The sequence below is a fragment of the Nematostella vectensis genome, chromosome 3, assembly GCF_932526225.1.
Source record: "Nematostella vectensis chromosome 3, jaNemVect1.1, whole genome shotgun sequence".
Classification (NCBI taxonomy): domain Eukaryota; kingdom Metazoa; phylum Cnidaria; class Anthozoa; order Actiniaria; family Edwardsiidae; genus Nematostella; species Nematostella vectensis.
The window spans coordinates 11,542,028-11,560,867 of NC_064036.1; the positions used below are offsets into that span (position 1 = coordinate 11,542,028).

Below are 18,840 nucleotides of genomic sequence, written 5' to 3' on the forward strand. Positions count from 1 at the left end.
TTCCGCCAAAACCGGGAAACTTTACCTCCGATCTTTAAAGTATCCCCGCAAATCCTTTTAAACTGCCACAAACCCCGTTATTCACCTCCAATTCAATACCCTGTATGCGTTGTGACCCGCGCATGCTACCGACTTGGATTTGTTTATAGAACGCGAAGCGCCAGTTAATCATTAATGAGTTAATTCAGCCAAATTGCCTGCCTCATAAATGTACTTTTAAAGTTTTATACACAGATTGTTTAAATACAGGTACTATCCTAGCGCCCGTGATCGTAATTAGCATGACTCAGAATTCCAACGTCTTTTCAGGTTGTCTTTGAGGGGATCCGTGGCGCCAGTTACACGGGCGACATCGCCATTGACGATGTGAAGATGACTAGTGGTGTTTGCCCGAACCCCGGCGATTGTTCTTTTGAGGATGGTCTTTGCACATGGACAAACACGCAAACCGGGGATATCTTCGACTGGATCAGTGGAAGTGGCGGTACGACGAGCTGGCTGACTGGTCCAAGCACCGACCACACTACAGGCACCGCACAAGGTCAGTGCAATGTCTAGTCGCCCATTGAAGAGTCAAACTGTTAATCTAATTTAAACGGTATAGATTAGACAAAATTAGAGGCTGCATCCCTTTCACCTTCAGTGCTTGAAAAGGTGAATAGTTAGGGAAGAGTAAGGGTTGCTGGTTGTGAATATAAACGTAGATTTGCGATATTTTAATGTGAACAACACCCAGGTTAATGTGAGAATGGGCATGCCTGAGGGATTATAGATTGAAGACGCCCATGAATAAAAATAAAAATAAAAATCCGTGTTCAGTTAATTGTATGATAAATCGCCTTAAGATCTTAGAAGAGATTCGCAAGACCTGCACTTTACGTAAACTTATAATTGGCTTTTTTTCTCTAGGGAAGTACATGTTTATCGAGACCTCTTCCCCGCGTAATCCGGGCGACACAGCCTACCTTGTCAGTCAACGCTTCGACCCGACCACCGGTTCTGGTCTTTGCATGAACTTTTGGCATCACATGTACGGCGCAACCATCGGCACCCTGAACATCTGGATGGCCGTCAATAACACCAAGATTTTGATGTGGCAACGATCCGGCAATAAGGGTGACAATTGGCTCCAGGGACAGTTGCAGATTTCCAGCTCAACACAGTACCAGGTAAAGTGTCAATTGGCCTGGCCCAACACAGCCGACAACGTTTTCTCGTTTTCTCTCCTTTTAGTTATATCATTTGAACTGAATGACTTTCGCACTACTAGAACACGGCTTACATTTTAAAACTTGCAATTCTGCAATTCTTTTGCAGATTATCTTCGAGGGAATTCGAGGATCTAGCTTTTCAGGGGACATAGCTATTGATGACATTTCGTTTATTGTGGCTTCCTCAAGTTGCCCTCTGCGACCATCTGATGCAAACCCTCCTGGTACCTCTACCACACCTGCGCCTCCGACCACGCCCTCTGTTGTTCCGACCGCAGGTAAGTAATATTTTATTTAAATAGAGGCCAATTACGTTCCCTGCTAGCAGAGGCCTCTTTTCTCTGTATTTCGCTGGGCTGGAGTTCGCGAGGAAAAGATACCTCTGCCATGGGTCGCAAGTTCGTTTGATCAAACCGCCGTCCAAGATCGTGGACGGGAGATCCAGAGCGCATGCTCCGTTCATTAATTACTGGCCACTATTTGCCACGTATACTTTATCCGCTGCGGGATAATAAGCCCGCATTCGAAACGGCGTCCTCCGTAGAAATATCACGCGACGAATTATAAAAGAAGCCATTTAATGCCTTATCTTCATTCAGAATTTTCTCTCTTTTGACTAACGAGTCAATCTTCCGTTTAACAGGTTTTGCATATTCTTCTGGAAATAGCTGATCTAAGTTTACCAAAAAGTTTTGTAACATTTTCTTCGAGTCCAACTGTACGATATTTACATTAAAGAAACTCGCCTGCCCAGATGTCTTGAAATTAATCCCACAAACAAAACAAAACTCGTCTTTGCTGCGTTTGCTGTTCAATCTTTTTAGTGACGTTTTAGGTGATTGAAATTGAACAGTTGTTTTCTTTTTTCGAAGAGGAGAACTAACCGGAGTTTGATTTATGATTTCCGACTAAACCCATGCAAAGCATATTAGCATGTTGACAGCTTTCGCGCGATGGTACGGGTTTTGGCACGTCGGTCGCTTATTAACGCTCACGCATGCGCAACAATGGCAGAGGTCTCTTTTCCTCGCGAACGCCAGCACAGCGAAATACAGAGAAAAGAGGCCTCTGCTAGCAGGGAACCAATTACGCTTCCTTAAAACAACCACAAAGTGTGACAGAGTGTGGGAATGTTATGCAATTCGGGATGAAAAGTGTGTTGTACTCTTAAGCGCCTTTTTATATCCTTATCGAAGGCTAGCACGTAATGTGATTATCAGGAACGTAAGTGTACAAGTTCTCACCCTCCACTACAACCAAATAATCACATCCGTTGACTTACGCCTCGTCTCCCCTCTCACCCTCTTGAGTTTGATTATGATATCTTGTCACATAACGGTTTGCTTGTCTCACCTAGCGATGCGATTTCCATTTCCATTTCATTTTAGGCAACACTGGCAATGACTGTAACTTCGAGGTTGGGATGTGTAAATGGGTCCAAGATAACACCGACCAGTTCGACTGGACGCGGCAAAAGGGCAGCACAACGTCCGCGGGAACGGGACCCAGATTCGACCACACCCATGGCACAGGTAAGAGACCTTATCTGACAATTTCGGCTCAGAACTACTATACAGATAAGCGGAGGTGAAATGGGTGTTGGCCCTTTTTCCCTAAGGAGCTGGGTATAATCCTTTGGAGAAATAGCACTGTAACGTTTTCCAAAATATTGTACTTGGAATATTGTTCACGTTTTATTTTTCATTTTACAATTATCTGGCAGTTTACTATTTACTCATTAGTGTCACGCTCATTAAAATCAGCGTCAGACTTACCAAAACTTTGATCGAAAGTCTTGCATCGTTTAAACTTGTTTAATTTCAGCTGCTGGCTACTACGTATTTATCGAGACATCCTATCCTCGTAAGCCTAACGACACAGCGCGTCTACTGAGTGCCCAGATTCCACAGCCATCTGGAGGCTTCGTGTGCCTGAATTTCTGGTACCACATGTACGGCCCTCACGTGGATACGCTTAACATCTACCTTAAGGTGTGATGTCGTTATAAAGACGTTAGATGTACAGTGGAACCCCGTTATCAAACAGTACTGAGGGATCTTAGACCTAGTTTGAGTTTGTAGGAGTTCCAGCTACCCGAGTAGCTATGATTCAAAAACCGTATAGAGGGAGATCAAATCCAGTTCTACTTTGTAAGAGTTAGAGTAGAAATGATTAACAAACAGTATTAAAGGAATCCAAAACTTGTTAAGTTATTTAGCTAGAGATGTGCGAGTTTAAGTTCTCCTATATTAAAAGATATAGTCAAATCCAATTTCGGTCTATTATGACATTTGTATTGTTATTTTTTTTAGACAAGTAGTTCCCGATCGGTTATCTGGAGTAGGAATGGAACGCAAAGTGACGAGTGGAAAAACGGAGTGGTTCAATTTTCACCATCAAGCACTTATCAGGTAACGTGTTGTTTTTATTTAAAATGGATTTTAGAAGTGTCCCCTCGACTAAAAAGTGGTTTGTCCAAAAAGTACTACCTTGACTACAAGGCAAATAGCGCTGTTGTTATTTAGATCTTATGCCATTGTTGTTGCTTTTTTGGCAGATTATTCTGGAAGGAATCCGCGGAATTAGTTTCCAAGGAGACATCGCCCTAGATGACATTACCTTTAAGGACAGCCAATGCCCGCCACAAAGTATGTACAAGTTTTTGTTGCTATTAATGACCGGGACAAGGCATTGTTTTGATGCCTCTTTTTCCTTTTATTAAATTGCATTTTGTCTGTTGGTTACAAATAAAATTATTGTGGGCCCAGAGCCTAGAGCGAAACATGGCACCCCAAAAATAGGGGGAGGCGGGGGTCGAGAGATGGGAAGAAAGAAGAAAAACCCATCATTCTTGCCCTTCCTCGAATTTGCTTGTGCCTTGTATCTGCGGCGTCTTTCCTATCACACTTAACGCCCTGCGGAGGGCATCCCGAGGATCATGGATATTGGCTTAACTTCCCATCACACTTAACGCCTTGCGGATAGCATCCCGAGGATGATAAATATTAGCTTAACTTCCCATCACACTTAACGCCCTGCAGAGAGCATCCCGAGGATGATGAATATTGGCTTAACTTCCATCACACTTAACGCCCTGCGGAGAGCATCCCGAGGATGATGAATATTGGCTTAACTTCCCATCACACTTAACGCCCTTCGAAGGGCATCCCGCGGATGATGAATATTGGCTTAACTTCCCATCACACTTAACGCCTTGCGGATAGCATCCCGAGGATGATGAATATTAGCTTAACTTCCCATCACACTTAACGCCCTGCAGAGAGCATCCCGAGGATGATGAATATTGGCTTAACTTCCATCACACTTAACGCCCTGCGGAGAGCATCCCGAGGATGATGAATATTGGCTTAACTTCCCATCACACTTAACGCCCTTCGAAGGGCATCCCGCGGATGATGAATATTGGCTTAACTTCCCATCACACTTAACGCCTTGCGGAGAGCATCTCGAGGATGATGAATATTGGCTTAACTTCCATCACACATAACGCCTTGCGGAGAGCATCCCGAGGATGATGAATATTGGCTTAACTTCCCATCACACATAACGCCTTGCGGAGAACATCCCGAGGATGATGAATATTGGCTTTAACTTCCCATCACACTTAACGCCTTGCGGATAGCATCCCGAGGATGATGAATATTGGCTTAACTTCCCGTCACACATAACGCCCTGCGAAGAGCATCCCGAGGAGCATGAATATTGGCTTAACTTCCCGTCACGCTAAACGCTCTGCGGAGGGCAATCCGAGGATGATAAATATTGGCTTAACTTCCCATCACACTTAACGCCCTGCGGAGAGAATCCCGAGGATGATAAATATTGGCTTATCTTCCCATCACACTTAAAGCCCTGCGAAGGGCAATTTGGAGGATGATAAATATTGGCTTAACTTCCCATCACACTAAACGCCCTGCGGAGGGCAATCCGAGGATAATAAATATTGGCTTAACTTCCCATTACACTTAACGCCCTGCAGAGAGAATCCCGAGGATGATAAATATTGGCTTAACTTCCCATCACACTTAACGCCCTGCGGAGAGCATCCCGAGGATGATGAATGATGGGTTGATAATAACTAAATATATTAAAAACGACTTTTAAAACAACCGTATTGAATCTTGTTAGTTTTCGTTTTCAACATTGATTTGGTCGTAACGTATTCTCGTGCGTATTTGTAGAGGAATGCTCGTTCGAGAACTTCCTTGGTCAGACAACCCCTCTATGCGGATGGACTCAAGGATCTGGAAGTGATGATCAGTTCGATTGGACAAGAGCCACCGGAAGCACTGCTAGTGTACAGACCGGTCCCAGTAATGATCACACGTACGGCACCAACAAAGGTACAAACAGATCTTGCTTCCGGGCTTATTTATTGATATGCGCATGAGAGTATGGGATTTTATACCCTGCAGTTAACTATACCTTTAAACTAATCGTATAACCATGGATTTTTTTTGCATAGGCATTTTGTTAAAACTAGTCACATTGAGAGTACATGAGATCATTAAAAGTCTATTTCTAATTGTTTCTCTTTCTTCGCTAATACGAGTAGAGTAAATGATCGGTATTTTCTCCCAATGTGTAGGCTACTACATGTACATCGAGACCTCGTCTCCTCGTAAGAGCGGCGACAAGGCTCGCCTGTACAGCCCCTCGTACCCCGCTACCAAAGGCAGCTGTTTCCGCTTCTGGTTCCACATGTATGGCGCTAGTATCGGTTCACTTCAGGTGTATGTGAAAAGCGGGGGGACCGAGACCCAGCTGTGGACGCGCACTAGGGACTATGGCAACGTGTGGAAAGTTGCTCAGACTACCATTCAAACTACGGGTGCTTACCAGGTATGTGAAAATACAGTGAAACGGACACCATCGGGACCGAAAATGTGTCCGCTTGATAAAGATTTTATCAATAGAGTTCTACTGACGAATTTAGAGATTGCTCACTTAATAGAGGTCTATTGTGTGTAGGTTTCATTGTACTCCATTTAATCATTTAAAGGAATCTGATACATGCAAACCCGTCCTTTGTCATCCCTCTCGTGTCCTATAGCAAAGCGCAACTCTTTACTCACTAGATGGTTTGGAAACCCAGCAAGTAAATTTTCTTACTTGACCTGTCCAGCCCATCTAATAGATGCTGTCGAAATGGAGGAACTTCTCATTCGTTTATCATGTTATAATTTAAAGGGGAATCTATTCTTTTTCCAGATAATCATTGAAGGAATCGCCGGAACAAGTTACCAAGGGGATATTGCTATTGATGACCTCAAGATCGTGGATGGGCAATGCCCGCTTCCAGGTAAGAAACATGTTCGGCGTTCCGGCAACATTTGTTTCACTGCTATTGAAGCAAGGCCTTTAAAAGCACCGTGAAACGCATACCCTGGGTACCAGAGTCCCCAGACTTCTCTCGCCCAGTGACGCTCAGCCAAAATGTCGGACGTTAACACTGGACAAGAGATGTCTGGAGGCTCTGGTACCCAGGGTATGAAACGCATTGTGAACGAATTATTGCCTAATTCGCCACTACCGTTAATACGACTCTTCTGTAGTCTGGAAATCGCGTAGTCAATCAACCAACTAAACATATAAAGGTTGAGGTTTCCACCATCGGTCCATAAACTTTGACTCTGCACATCGGTATAGGCATTGTGGTATGATTGACTACGTGCTATTTCCGCACGAGAATTTGATTTTGAAATCTGGGCGGTCACGAAACTGCGAATACAGCCATAAAGGATGTTTATCGTTACTGCTGCTCAATCTTGTTTTATATGTAGTATTTATAATATTTATATTTTTTCATAGGTGACTGCGACTTCGAGAAGGGGACGTGCACCTACTCACAAGAGCAACAAGAAGACGATTTCGATTGGATTCGAGGTTGGGGATCAACTCCAAGCTGGAAGACTGGACCTAGTATCGATCACACCCTGGGAACTAAGCTGGGTAGGTCACCTTGAAAATTTCCGATGTCCAATTTCCAGGCCATGTATACGCGGCACTGATGGATGGTCGGCTTATGAGGCTTAGCTACTTTGAATTTTGATTTTTCTTGGGAGTATTCCTCTAGTGCAAGTTATGTCACCGCCAATGAAAAGTGAAAGTGTTAGCGGCTCATTGAAGACCATTCTTCAAACCCAAACCCCCTCCCCCAACATTCAGCCTTATGAAAATTCAATGATAATATGTATGACACTTACATGTGAGACCTTCAAAAAGACTTATATGATACTTACAAAATGCAGATAAACTATTTGTATTTGTGATGTTTATCGTTGCTTTTCGCACATTACGGCAGGTCTGCAGTGGCTTCTATGTTATATATAAAGAAAATCGGCTATCACTACCACTCCTCATACTCTAACATGTTTGCAAACAGTTTAAAAGGATACTTTCTTTCATAGGTCACTACATGTACATTGAAGTGTCCTACCCAATCCAAACGGGTCAAAAGGCGCGTTTCATGAGTGAGGACTTCCCTCCCATCTCACAGCGTTGCGTAAACTTCTGGTTCCACATGTACGGTACCACAGTTGGTACCTTGACCCTGTACCTTAAGACTGGGCGGGGCAACTCCTCAGCAGTTGAGACACCCATCTGGTCATTGTCCGGGAACTTCGGTGATCAGTGGATGAATGGTCAGGCTCCTATTTCGTCGACAGGCTGGTATCAGGTACGAGGAGGTTAAAGTTACCCGTGATGGAAACGTTAAAAGCTATTAACATATATATAACGTTAACACCTATACGCACTTATGTATGTATCTTTTACGCCTGCCAGGGTAAAGTTTGAGCCTCCTATGTCCTGAATAAGGTATACATTTTCCTTTCCACTGCTTCTCGCAGTGCTAAAAGCGCGCAATTAGCGCGGTTATCCTTATTGTTTTTTTTTTATTGAAATTGTTGCTGTTGCGAAGGGGGTAGGAAACTTCCCAGTTGAGAAGGGAAATGGTATGGGTTTTCAAAATTTTGCTGACAGGTTCTGTGGATTTTGACGTGATGCCCAGTCATATTTTAGTCTAAGTACATTGATTTAGTCTTCAGGCCTAATCGAGTTCATTGAAATCATCTCCAGATTGTATTTGAGGGCATGAAAGGCAGGGGAATAAGCGGTGACATCGCGATCGATGACGTCACTTACACAAACACGAGGTGCAGCGTGCTACCGTCCATCGCCGTACCACCCACAGCGCCTCCTACCACCCCTCCCCCTATCATTAATAATTGTACCTTCGAGCAAGGCCTCTGTTCCTGGACGAATCTTGGCGGAGACCAGTTCGACTGGACCAGGTCTAGAGGTAGCACGGGATCTTGGAATACGGGTCCAGCAACGGATCACACTCTTGGAACTCGACAAGGTCAGTAGGAACGTTTTTAGACATTGTTTTACGGTGTTCTTCACAAATGAACATATCTATCCAAAGCAGCATATGTATCGCACATAGGGTAATAGGTGGGTTATTAAAAGGTGTTTGTTTGCAACATAGGATATTACATCTACATCGAGACGTCATCACCTCGCCAGCCTAACGATAAGGCCTGGCTACAGAGCGGACTGGTACAGCCCACCACCGGGAATTCTGGAAAGTGTCTGAAGTTCTGGTACCACATGTATGGTGATCACGTGGACACCCTGAATGTCTATCGCACGCAGGGCTCAAGTAAGATCAAGTAAGTGGCTAAGGAGCTTACGTTCTATGCGAGCAATGTAAGCATGTGTGTAGCTATGTTGTTCAAGATGTCCAGTCGTTACATCCATTCGTTGATCTGTTTCCAAGGTGTAGTTAAAAACTCTACCTTTTTTAAAAAAAACATACATAACTGAAATAAGTAAGCTTATTTCTCCAGAATGCACTTAAAAAGTTTTTAATCTTCTAGGATATGTCCAATAGAATTTATCCGTAGATCTCTTCAAGAGGCGTAGATAAAGTACTTATTTAAACACAACAGCAGAAAGCTTAAACACAACAGCAGAAAATAAGAGCAAACTATGTTATTGCAGTATGCGAGCTCCACCCCATGTACTCCACCCCATGTACTCCACCCCATGTACTCCACCCCATGTACTCCACCCCATGTACTCCACTCCATGTACTCCACCCCATGCACTGAAAAAGTAGTACTTGACTTTTTGTTTGCTCTGTTAGGATTTGGTCAAGAACAGGCACCCAAGGAAATACGTGGCGTTACGGCCAAGTTGATCTCATCAGCACCAGTGCCTTCAATGTCATATTCGAGGGTGTTCGTGGCAAGAGCTATATGGGTGACATCGCTCTTGACGATCTAGATATTGCCGATGGCGCATGCCCAACGCAGACTTTCTGTGACTTCGAGGGAGACACTTGCGGCTGGACCAATCCGCAGGTAAGAATTCGGATAGCATTCAGAATGCGCAGGCGCTGGTTCAGCTGTAGCATTGACCTTTGAGCTTTATCGTAGCGCAAACCTTATGAAACTTTTTTTATTCATATTTAAATTCTCAATCATGCTTTGCTCTTTTCGCAATTCTTTATTTACGCCAGTTTTGGTTGGACGCGCCAGGCATTTCAACCACAAATAAATGTTAACCTCCATGATAAAAAATATCTTAGACTGCTAATATTTCTTCCAAGATTGGTCATCTTGCTCGGTTAATGTCTTTGACACGTTTTTCAGACCGTCCTTGTGAGGACAGTATTTCTTCTAAGAAAGTGGTCTCCTGGTCTGGGTGATATCCGTGTTTTTCATTCAACACATTTGATAACCAGTCTTAACTTAATGATAGGGATCCGTGTCTCAGATCTTATTCCTTCTAATGTTAAGGAAGTAGTCACGTTATCAGGGTAATATTGATGATTTGTGCTCGACACAGGGTGACCAGTTTGACTGGACACGTGACAATGGCGGCACGCCATCCCTGACCACAGGCCCATCCACAGATCACACTACCGGAACTAACAACGGTGAGTAAAACACAATTTTACTACACAATCTGACCAGACTCGTTTGCTCAGACGAAGGGCTAATGCTCGAGACTTCATGGAAACCACACTGTTCTACAGAGGCGCTCAACCAACTTCAACCTTGTGTTAATTCTTCCCTGTTTGCACAACGCTAACGCTGACAATTTTGTGCAGCTTGTCTTTAGTTTTTCTTGTGACGGCTATAGAAACTCGCATTGGCTCATTTAGAGCAAATATGCTTTTTATGTTCAAGATCAAACGTTTCATTACGTAGATTAGGAATTCTACTAGCTCTGTCAGTAATCATATGTTCTGGGGCCAAAGCTACCTTGCACATCTGAAGATTTCATTTGAACCTACGACAGAATACTAGTTAACGGCTGCTTCTTTGAACGGTGCTTCTATTTAGGCTACTACATGTACATCGAGACTTCATACCCGCGCAAACCTGGGGACAAAGCCTGGTTCCTCAGCCCGACTTACTCGAAGACTAGCGGCAAGTGTTTGAACTTCTATTACCACATGTCCGGTAGCCATATTGGCTCGCTGAATATCTACGTCAAGAGCGGCCTTGACCTTGGCACTAAGGTCTGGAACATGACTGGTGACCAGGGTAACATGTGGAGGCATGGACGTGCTACCGTCAGCAGCCCTGCTAATGCCTACAGCGTGAGTGAATACCCAAAGTTTTTGTTACTCTTTTCATGGACATAGTATCGTATAGAACATTAGGGAAATTTTAAGATAAACCTAAATACCCACAATGTGAGTGAATACCCAAAGATTTTGTTACTCTTTTCATGGACTTAGTATAGTACCGGAACTAACATTGGGGAAATCTTAAGGGAAACCTTAATGCCTACAGTGTGCTTTTCATGGACATAGTATAGTACAGAACTATTAGGAAAATCTATATGCCTACAGTGTGAGCGGATGCCCAAAGTTTGCATGTATAGTCAGGAAAACCGTCACTTTGGGCACTAGAGTGCTATTGCGTGGACTCCGTTTTTTAAAATTTCGCTTCTGTTCAGGTTACGAAATGGAATGACTAGTGAGGTGTCTTGTTACTTTTTGGTTTAAGATTATGGCAACTTAATCTTTTCTGTTGTGTAGATCGTATTCGAAGGCATCCGTGGCCAAAGCTACCTCGGTGACATCGCCATTGATGATGTTTGGATGGAAGATACCCCTTGTCCACCTCCAGGTTAGTGCTAAGAGAACAAATTTTTAAGGAACTTCAGGGGGAGAAATCTCTCCTAGATTCTGTTGCTGTTGTGCTGTAGTTTCAACTGATAAAGTCTGTAAAAAAAAACCGCACTTTGCGACTTTTAAAGACATTCTAAATTTTAGTCATTTTAGTCTAACTGAAATTGGACCTATGTTTTCACTTTCGCTGGCCATTATTTGTATTGAATATAAAACGACCGAAATGCCTCGTCTGAAATAGGAAGCTGCGATTTCGAGCAGAAGAGCCTGTGTTCTTGGGTGAACGTGAAGAATGCAAACCGCTCAGTCGGTCTTGACGACTTTGACTGGATTCTCGGAAGCGGGGATACGGCAAGTTACCAGACTGGGCCCTCTGTGGATCACACACTTGGCACAGCGACCGGTAAGATAACAAATTGCCACGCTGTCAAAATCAATGTGTTTTTAAATTCGCTCTTAGGTCATGCATTGTATCATAACACGCCCCATTATAAAACACACATCAATAACATTGGGATAAGAGTTAATACTTAGAACTAAGATAGCTTAAGATGTCTGCTTATTCGACCCCCAAGAGTTCTCCAGAAAACGTCTTTTAGATATGTTTACAAATCTTTCCCTTAAAAGTTCCAATTATCATAGCCATTCCATCAATCGTTTTGGGCGGGTGGCATTTCAGTTTCTTTTGCGGTCTACCCCGTGCGGGATTCCACTATAGGTCAATGTAAGGCCCCAATGTAATCAGACGATGGTAAGACTGGTGTTTGATAGCACAATCTTATGCTATTACTATCTCACCCTAAAGTGTCGCATTCCTTCATTTCCCAGGCACATACCTTTTCATCGAGACATCCTCTCCTCGTCTTCCTGGTGACGTCGCACGCATTCAGAGCCAGACGTTTGGGCCTACCACAGGCCGGTGCTTTTCCTGGTGGTTCCACATGTATGGTCAAACTGTCGACTATCTCAACGTATACCTGCAGGTCGGTCAGCAAGAAACTCTCATTTGGAACCTAAATGGTACGCAGGGAAATGTCTGGAGACGGGCGGAAACGTCTATCGTGTCAGCTTCGCCTTACAGGTATTATTATTGTTATTATTATTATTATTGTTATTATTTTTATTATTATTATTATTATTATTATTATTATTATTATTATTATTATTATTATTATTATTATTATTATTATTATTATTATTATTATTATTATTATTATTATTATTATTATTATTATTATTATTATTATTATTATTATTATTATTATTTTCGCATTTTTAATAGTATAGCTCAATTTTGTAAATAACCAAATTCTAATGAATCAAGAAAAATCATTTATAAAAGAAATATTTAGTAATTCTAAAATTGTTAATTGAGTTGTTTAATTAAGTTACAATAAAGTTATTGATAATTAATTAAAAAAAATTATAAAAAAAACAATTATTATTTTCGAAGCATTTTTAAATATACTGTTAATGAACCCCTTTCTAGATTAAAAGTTTCATGAGAGATCTCATAGTTTCCTGCTCATGGAAAATGGAAAAATGAGTGAAACAACCGCTATTCAATCCACCTCAATCCAAGTTGATGACTGCCCAATACGTAATTACTTTTACATGTTGCTACGACTTCAACAAGATCGGATGTTATTGAAGATTAATGTTTGCTTATTTATTGGTATTATGGTTTAAATAAACAAACAAACAAAGTTTATGTGCAATACCTGACAATCCCACCCTCAGGATCATCATGGAAGGAATCCGGGGACAGTCGTACACGGGCGACATCGCCATCGATGACATCCTCTTCACTGACGGCTACTGTGTCGGCCTGTGCTCGTCCGTCAAACCAAACCAGCGAGTTGACTGCGGATACCTTGGCATCAATAAGGACTCATGCGTGCGGGGACGCGGATGTTGCTGGGACAACTCTGTTCCCAACGTGCCTTGGTGCTTCTACCACCCAAGCTCCTGCTCCAGCATCAACCCTCAGCTCAGACGGGACTGCGGATGGGTCGGGATATCCCAGGCCACTTGTAACAGCAAAGGCTGCTGTTGGGATGGGTCCGTTCCGAATGTCCCTCACTGCTTTTACGGTCCAGCCGTGCCCACACCCTTCCCTACCACCCCTGTACCACCAACCACATCTCCCCCCTCAATATGGGACTGCAACTTCGATACGAACTTGTGTAGCTGGAATAACTCCAAGGAGGACGATTTCGATTGGTTTAGACAGTCTGGAAGCACTGGGTCTACAAATACGGGACCGTCCGCTGATCACACCACGGGCTCAACTAGCGGTAAGTACAAGTGTCTATTTGTTTGATCAAATAAAATTAACCTCAATATAATCGACCTCCGTCAAACAGATAACCTATATATAAGGAACACTCCAAAGTCCCGATAATATACTTCTTAGTCAGACTTTATTTACATTAACTTACATATAACGGACGCATTTTTTGATCCCTCGGGTGGGCCGTAGCATGGTTATTTGACTAATTTAGAATTCTGTTCTTCCTGAGATATATCAGGGAGATCATCAGCTATTAGTTAATCGCATTTCTAAAATCAGTTTGATTAAAAAACCACAGGCTACTACATGTACATCGAGACCTCGTGGCAGTCGCCCAATGACTCTGCTGTGCTGCTTAGTGCAAACGTACCCAGGAGTTACCCGAACAACATGTGTCTCATCTTCTGGTACCACATGTACGGTCAACACGTGGATAAACTGAACATCTATATGAAGGACCCTGCCTCCTCGACCCTTCCTCCGTCACCCGTATGGACCAAGTCAGGAACTCAGGGCGACCGCTGGCGCCGTGGACAGATCGAGTTCTCGAGTCGCACAGACTTCCAGGTAGGTGGAGGAAGCCGACAAGCAAACAGGCGCTGGCATGAAGTAAACATGTGCTGACATGAAGTACTGTGCTGCTGTGTTTTGTTGTTCCACGGCCTTTTCCATTCACGTAACACAAATCTTTACCAGGTGTCAGAGCGTCAGAGGACGTTACGGTTAAACTATTTTTCTTCTTCAGTTTGCCTTCCAAGGTGTCCGTGGTAGCGGATACCAAGGAGACATCGCGCTTGACGACATGAAGATGCTAAAGACTGACTGTCCCACTTTACGTAAGTCGAAAGGCGTGGTCATTTTTTCCAAGCATCGCATTCTGGTCACATCTGTTGCTGTAACACTTATTGAAAAGATGCAAACGCAGCTAATGTCGAAATTTTTGTTACCAGCTGAATGCGAATTCGAGACTCCTTCAATCTGTGGCTACAAGCAGGATCAGGGTGATACCTTCGACTGGAGTCAAGGCAGTGGTAACACCACAAGTATCGGGACTGGGCCCCCATCTGACCACACCTATGGCACCCCCTTTGGTAAGCTATACTAAACACTGCTACACTGCGCCAGTTCAATTTGCAGTTCTGGTTTTATGATAGGATGCGATACGATAACAGGGACCCCATAACTTGCAAGATATAACTTTAGCTCATTGTAATGTATGTATTATTAATCGCCAGGTCGCTACATGTACATTGAAACGTCCTGGCCGCGTAAGCCTGGCGACTTCGCTCGTCTTGAGTCGCCTGCGTATGACCCTGCCCTCGGAGATGGCAAGTGTCTAGTGTTCTGGTACCACATGTACGGTAACGGCATAGGTCGCCTCAATACCTACATCAAGATAGGTAACGCCCTTGGCAAGGCTGTCTTCACCGACTCGGGCAACCTGGGACTGCAGTGGAACCGCGCCATGGTCACCGTGCGCAACACGCAGAGCTGGAAGGTAGGTCATGGGAACTATGGTAACATGATTGTCATGACGACCCGTTGCCCGTAGTCTTCCTCTATATAGTCAGTCAGTCTCCCTTTCTCTTGCTCTGAACCTTAAACACAAAGGGAAGGAAACTAGAACTTACCACATTATGTTCGTTGTTTGAGTATGTAACTAAGATTTGTAATCAATTTATCTTCTGATCAGGTCGTTTTCGAGGGTATTCGAGGACGAAATTACATGGGAGACATCGCTATTGATGACGTCATTGTCAAAGATGGCGCTTGTCCGCCTCCCGCCTCCTGTGACTTCGAGAATGGCTGGTGTTCGTACAGTAATGACGCGTCTGGGGATGACTTTGATTGGGAGTTGAACAAAGGACACACCGGAAGCTCAGGCACTGGTCCTTCCACGGACCACACTTTACAGTCTCCCCTAGGTGGGTGGAAAAAAGAAACCATGTGCAGGCATTCGCTCAAGCGCGCAAAAGACCACTCTAGCGATTAAGTCTTGAATCATCGTCTTAAGATAATTTCCGTTAAGGTTAAAGAGGTACTTGAACTGTTAAAAATTGATTCTAGTGTTCTATCAATAAACCTTGGGTGGAGTAAACAGGAATATTTTCAAAAACTTGAAAGTTGTTTTGTTCATACTTTATCGAGTGTTTTTGGATTTTTTTGATGTTACAAATTGTTCTTTGGTATTGTACAATAGGGTTATTTTAACAGGATTGTTTTTTTTTTTTTTTTTGGGGGGGGGGGGCTGTTGTCGTGTTCTTTTATTCTGCTTCCTTACCAAACCTATCCAACTTCATCATTTAAACTGTTCTTCAAGTTATTCATGGATTTATTTTTTCAATCTATTTCCCTTCAGGAAGCTATCTGTACATCGAAGCGTCCTATCCCCGCCAGAAGGGTGACACCGCTCGCATCTCCTCTGATCGTCTTAGCGTTTCTAAGAGCTACCAATGGTGCCTCTCTTTCTGGTATCACATGTTTGGCCAAAACATGGGTCCTCTGCGCGTCCTCGGCCGGTATTTCCCCAAGTCGGGCAGACCATACACGCGAAGCCTTCTTTATATCCCCGGGGCCAACTACGGCGACAACTGGCTGAAGAACCAGTTGCAGGTTAATGCCGCAGATGACTTTCAGGTAATTTTTGCCAGCGACAATATTATCACATTTCCATCTTTGATCACTCAGCACAAAAGTTCTAACATTTGTTTTCATTCATTATTTAGTCCGTTATGTACGGCAGTTAACGTCCTACGGACATCCTGTTATTACGAACACCTTGTTATAACGGACAGAAATATCCCTAGGAAGAATCTAAGAAACCGAAATAACAAGAAGTCTCTTGAAACTATATCCCGTCATTATGGACTCTCTATGGGCATTGAATTAAGGTCCTGAGGGTGCCCCTAATACGAATAGTTGACTGTAACAGAGTATTTATCTAAACAGTTCAAATAGTCCAATTCTAATTTGTAATTCTCGTTGGACAGTTGGACAGTTAGTTTGACTTCTGCATTTGCCTTTATTGAGCATTATGTTTATATTTTTCATCAATGTTTGCCTACGCTTTTGTTCATTGCAGATCGTGTTCCAAGCCACTGTAGGCGACTCCTATGACTCAGACATCGCCATTGATGACATCCTTGTAACTGCCGGAAACTGCCCTGGTATGTCCTCAAATATACACCTCGAATTAGCTTTAGGAAAAACTACCACGGAGACCTTTTACACATTGCCCATGAACCAATGCGGCAAACGACTCACGAGTGCAAACTAATGATCGCTGTGTCTCGTTTATTTAGCGCCTACTCCATCTCCGTCGCCGAATCCAAAGGCAGTTCAGTGCAAGAATGGCAACTATGTGTCGAGTCTGCAGGTGTGTGACTTTGTTAACGACTGCGGCGTGAACGATGACTCGGATGAGAAAGGCTGTGCTGCATGTGACTTCGAAAAGGGTGAGTGAAAGATTAGAGACAGGAGACAATTTAGTCTGTTGCTCTTAAGATTGAACGTGTCTGAAAGGTTGCCATTCAGCGCGATCACTGCCTCATATCCGTTTAATGTATACCGGAAAAAGGAAAAGGGAAGGTCTAGTGTTTTGTTCCTTCACATGAAACTAAGAGGAACATATAGGCTTTGTTTAGTTTATGTTTGACTTTCTTGTTTGGTTTAGACTTATGCGGATGGAATGACACCAGTAAAGGGTCATTTGACTGGCGCCGCGATCGAGGAGGGACACCTTCAGCCAATACCGGACCAACTGTCGACCACACCCTAGGTATGATCCTCGCATGAGATGCACATGCTACTAATACTTTTTTATCACACAGTGATGTAGCCTTTGTAAAGCGGTGTCGATAAGTAGCAGCTAAGAAACGGAAGGTTAAAGTTGATTATTGGAATATGAAAAAAAAAATCGCTGGTGTACACACGACAAATGACGAGGATGTAACACATGTTTTGCAACAGCTATAACGATGTTTTTAGTCGCCTTCAGCCTTGTTCCGGGCTTTTCTTGGGGAGATTTCGGTTGATTGTCTTACGGCCAACCACGGGGACCCCAAACAATACACTAGGGCTCGGCCCAGCCGCCTTAAATAAGGATCGACCATTAATGTCTCGCATAATATTGTTGTTGCCTACATAGGCACCGCCCTGGGTTGGTACATGTACGTGGAAGCCTCTAATGGTAACTCGTACGACTTGGGGCGCCTGGAGAGTGGCTCCCTCAAGCAGTCCTCAGCCACATGCCAAATGAACTTCTGGTACCACATGTACGGCACCGGTATCGGCAGTCTGTATGTTTACCTGAAGGTTGGCTTGACTTACTCACGGGTACTCGAGATCTCCGGGAACCAAGGTAAGGACCTATAGTATGTACCTCTGTGCAGGTTTGTGAGATCCCTGCAACGGGAAAACCTGTATAAGAATTTCTGCAAGGGAACTTGACAGAAAATATGATACAGATTGCTCTTTCCTGTTAGCGTTTTGTGTTGTGCATCGTGTGTGAATATCAACAAAAAACACCTTTTTGATGTGGCAAGTAAGCGCTGCATTTCAGTGAAGTGAAGAAAAAAGTCTGGATGGATCCAAGTGTACACTTTGGACTCGTTCAGTGTTTTGGCATCAATCAGGTGTGTGATTTTCTTATATATATTTTTTATTCGCTTATATCAGGCAACAAATGGAACCAAGCAACCGTGTACATCGGTCGCCGCTCATCACCCTTCAAAATTGTCTTCGAGGCCGAGCGTAGCTATAACGTATTTGGCGACATTGCTGTTGACGACATCTCTCTTGCCAACTGCGCGCTTCCCCCTGTCGTACCAATGTGTCAATACGGCCAGTTCAGGTGTGCTCGAGGATCTTGCATCGACACAGGGCGAGTGTGTGACTTCACAGACGATTGCGGAGACAACTCGGACGAGAACAACTGCTATAACTACAACCAGAGGTACGTTTCAAAGGACTAGACCCTAAGCTTAAATTATGTGAATGTAAATGTAAACTTTTTTTTGCAGATGTAACTTCCAGTGGTATCTCTGTGGATGGACCCAATCAATGGGAGATGATTTCGACTGGACCCGCGCCCGCGGTGCCACCGCCTCCTTAGGCACTGGACCAATGACTGACCACACTTATGGCACAGCTTTAGGTAAGTG

At 43.6% G+C, this 18,840-nt stretch overlaps 1 protein-coding gene across 1 annotated transcript in view; it reads left to right on the forward strand.

Moving 5' to 3' along the window:
* Window positions 1-18,840, forward strand: part of LOC5519988 (MAM and LDL-receptor class A domain-containing protein 2-like) — a 93,879-nt gene that overhangs the window by 30,961 nt on the left and 44,078 nt on the right. Inside the window, exons 46-78 of the mRNA XM_048724504.1 lie at window positions 310-541; window positions 910-1,169; window positions 1,318-1,489; window positions 2,600-2,743; window positions 3,036-3,202; window positions 3,524-3,622; window positions 3,769-3,859; window positions 5,414-5,575; window positions 5,821-6,074; window positions 6,444-6,534; window positions 7,044-7,184; window positions 7,643-7,911; window positions 8,313-8,595; window positions 8,725-8,908; window positions 9,385-9,601; window positions 10,089-10,179; window positions 10,589-10,848; window positions 11,293-11,383; window positions 11,627-11,788; window positions 12,214-12,466; window positions 13,126-13,682; window positions 13,977-14,245; window positions 14,424-14,514; window positions 14,629-14,769; window positions 14,914-15,176; window positions 15,372-15,603; window positions 16,038-16,315; window positions 16,761-16,845; window positions 16,981-17,133; window positions 17,352-17,456; window positions 17,826-18,038; window positions 18,356-18,632; window positions 18,700-18,833. Coding sequence (XP_048580461.1) covers window positions 310-541; window positions 910-1,169; window positions 1,318-1,489; window positions 2,600-2,743; window positions 3,036-3,202; window positions 3,524-3,622; window positions 3,769-3,859; window positions 5,414-5,575; window positions 5,821-6,074; window positions 6,444-6,534; window positions 7,044-7,184; window positions 7,643-7,911; window positions 8,313-8,595; window positions 8,725-8,908; window positions 9,385-9,601; window positions 10,089-10,179; window positions 10,589-10,848; window positions 11,293-11,383; window positions 11,627-11,788; window positions 12,214-12,466; window positions 13,126-13,682; window positions 13,977-14,245; window positions 14,424-14,514; window positions 14,629-14,769; window positions 14,914-15,176; window positions 15,372-15,603; window positions 16,038-16,315; window positions 16,761-16,845; window positions 16,981-17,133; window positions 17,352-17,456; window positions 17,826-18,038; window positions 18,356-18,632; window positions 18,700-18,833 — 6,421 coding nt within the window. The remainder of the gene's footprint in view (window positions 1-309; window positions 542-909; window positions 1,170-1,317; window positions 1,490-2,599; window positions 2,744-3,035; window positions 3,203-3,523; window positions 3,623-3,768; window positions 3,860-5,413; window positions 5,576-5,820; window positions 6,075-6,443; window positions 6,535-7,043; window positions 7,185-7,642; window positions 7,912-8,312; window positions 8,596-8,724; window positions 8,909-9,384; window positions 9,602-10,088; window positions 10,180-10,588; window positions 10,849-11,292; window positions 11,384-11,626; window positions 11,789-12,213; window positions 12,467-13,125; window positions 13,683-13,976; window positions 14,246-14,423; window positions 14,515-14,628; window positions 14,770-14,913; window positions 15,177-15,371; window positions 15,604-16,037; window positions 16,316-16,760; window positions 16,846-16,980; window positions 17,134-17,351; window positions 17,457-17,825; window positions 18,039-18,355; window positions 18,633-18,699; window positions 18,834-18,840) is intronic.